Here is a 2,561-nt window from a genome sequence, read left to right as displayed (position 1 = left end):
ACTTTATATGGAGAAATAGAAACAAAGATGAGATTTATTCAAAAAATTTTGTTTAATATTGCAGAATTTGCTAAACAAATATTATATAATGTGTTATTATTAATTATTTTAATTTATTGCATTACTGGTGTTATTTTCAAAATGATCTGTTGGTGGGCACAAAATGGAAAAGAATGGTCCAAAGAATAATGGGAAATTAGAACAAGCTATTTATTACACAGTATTTCTGAGTTCACTGAGTAACTGAGTTTGTGAGAAGGAAATAAAGAGACTAGACCCAATTGTATGAAAATCAAATGAACAATCTGTTATTTGCACTGTGTGTATGTGCTTCATATGACAAATGGTTTCTTTTACTGGATCAAACCACTTTCTCTCCAAACTGCATTGGTTGTGATCCTGTTCTAAACTGATTAAACCTTATGTTATTTAGTTAAATGGTAATCTTAGACTTTCTATGGACAACTAGTGCCACCCATGTGACTGTTCATTCTCATTCAAACTTGAGAGGTTGTGACCTTGAGGAATCACCTAACCTACCATTGGAGAACATTGCTGTCTACATTCATGCACAAGTTGTAATTTTACAGTGATGCATCCCATGGATAGATCAGGTGTTATCTCAAGAGAATGACAAAGAACAGTGGTAGTTAGAACAAAATCAACTGCACAATTTTCCTAACTACATGTTATGTGAAAAGTGCTTATACTCCTGAATAACTGACTAATTTTGAAAAATTCTACAGTAAAGCAAGATGATATAAAACACATGATATGCAAATACCTGCATATTACACAGGAAAGTAAGTGTTATACTATAAGTAGTTTGTTCAAGTTTCTAATAATATTTATTTTTTCTCTTGAATAATACTTCACTTTATTCAATCTAGCATCTTAAATGTAAATCTTGAGGAGGTGAAGGCCTTGTTGGCATTGGACATAGCAGATGTAGTATGGTTGACATATTATTATACAATCTTCTTTACTTCCACTCGGAAGTTCTCGTTAATAATATGGTTCTGTTTCTGACTGTATTCTAGTAAAAAACAAATTGAGAATATATTATTAATATTTCAGAAGGATTTGAAACTGTGTTTTCCAGAATCATAAACAGATTTTTATATGGTTCTTATTGATTTAGCTAATTAACATTTGTTGTTAAGCTGTTGTAATTGATTTGTTACAGCAACAAAAAGTTATTTTAATTTTTAAGCTGTTCCTCGTTAGTTTCTACCAAGATTTCTTTTTATCTGTTATGATAGAGTAAGAGAAGCTTAGCTTTAGTTGTAAAAGACATTGTGTTATTTCTTATGCCAATAATCCCAAAATGGGGCTTCATTTTAAAAACAAATAATGTAGTTTTATTTGCAAGACACTTCAAGGAACGAATTAGTACAGTATTTAAGGGCGAAATATGATGTATAAATTAAAACTGACCAATGTAATATCTGGAAAGGATACTCTTCCAAAATGTATTGTGAAATGTTGAAAGTAATGAAGCATTGTATATGTACATTCATTCTTGTGGTTGATACTTAAAATAACTGTACTTTCAGTGATTTCCTCATATTTCCTGGGTATATTGACTTTACTCCTGATGATGTGGTGAGTACTGAAACTTGGAACACTCATGTGTGTGTATTAAGATTCATGTTTATACTTCCAAATGTTGATGTTATCTTTTACATTTTTTTTAAATTGAACCTTATTTTCTGATGTTTTATAAAATACTTGTGATGATTCACAAAACACTGTTAGATTGAATTTAACTTGAAGCTTAACTACTAACAGATGTGTTTAAGTAAAACAGAATCGTATTAAGCAAGCAGCGGCTACAGTAAGTATGATTTCTAAAATTTATAAATAAGTATGTTAATACTTGAAAAGTTGAAGACAAAAGAGAAACAGTAAATATTTAATGTTGTTTGGATTATGAATTTATTATTTCAGTTTCCTAGTATCAGTTGGATATTTGTGAATTAAAAGAATAGTTTATGTTTGTAAAATAGTATTTACTAAATCATTGAATTTCTTCTGGTAACTTATGGTTTAATCCAGGGTTCTTAGTTTACACTAATGTTTTGAGGCCAATGCTCTTAGTGTTCTAAAATTTAATTCCTAGTAAAGCATTTCCCAATCTTTAAAAGATATAGTTTCTTATGTGCTCCTGTCTTTTTTAAATGAGTTAAAGAATGAGTTAAGTGACAATATGTAATACGTGGATGCTCATTACAATATTATATCTGTTGTAGTAAGTACTTATTATTTTCACTAATAAAAAATGTAGTAAAATGCTTAATTTTGCATCATTGCACTACTGACTCTACCCTAATTGCTCACATCCCTCAATAGATCATTTGTACCCCCTTCGGAGGTTGCACCCCATGCTTTGAGAAATGCTGCCATAATAAATATATTCTCATTCTAATCATTATGCAATGGTCAGAAATATTCATGATTGGTATTGTATAATTATAATTAAAAATGAGAATTGATATTGTATTTTAACCATAATGTTGATGTATATATATATATATATTTGTGTATATATATATATATAT

The 2,561-nt window shown here is 29.2% G+C and overlaps 1 protein-coding gene across 1 annotated transcript in view; it reads left to right on the top strand.

Annotated features, from left to right (window-relative positions):
* The window catches only part of LOC106473131 (inosine-5'-monophosphate dehydrogenase 2-like), a 33,089-nt gene that overhangs the window by 1,270 nt on the left and 29,258 nt on the right, over window positions 1-2,561 (top strand). Inside the window, exon 2 of the mRNA XM_013933811.2 lies at window positions 1,557-1,605. Coding sequence (XP_013789265.1) covers window positions 1,557-1,605 — 49 coding nt within the window. The remainder of the gene's footprint in view (window positions 1-1,556; window positions 1,606-2,561) is intronic.

This window comes from Limulus polyphemus, unplaced genomic scaffold (assembly GCF_000517525.1).
Source record: "Limulus polyphemus unplaced genomic scaffold, Limulus_polyphemus-2.1.2 Scaffold5912, whole genome shotgun sequence".
Classification (NCBI taxonomy): domain Eukaryota; kingdom Metazoa; phylum Arthropoda; class Merostomata; order Xiphosura; family Limulidae; genus Limulus; species Limulus polyphemus.
Note: the sequence above shows the minus strand (reverse complement) of the source record. Positions and strands in the feature narration are given on the sequence as shown.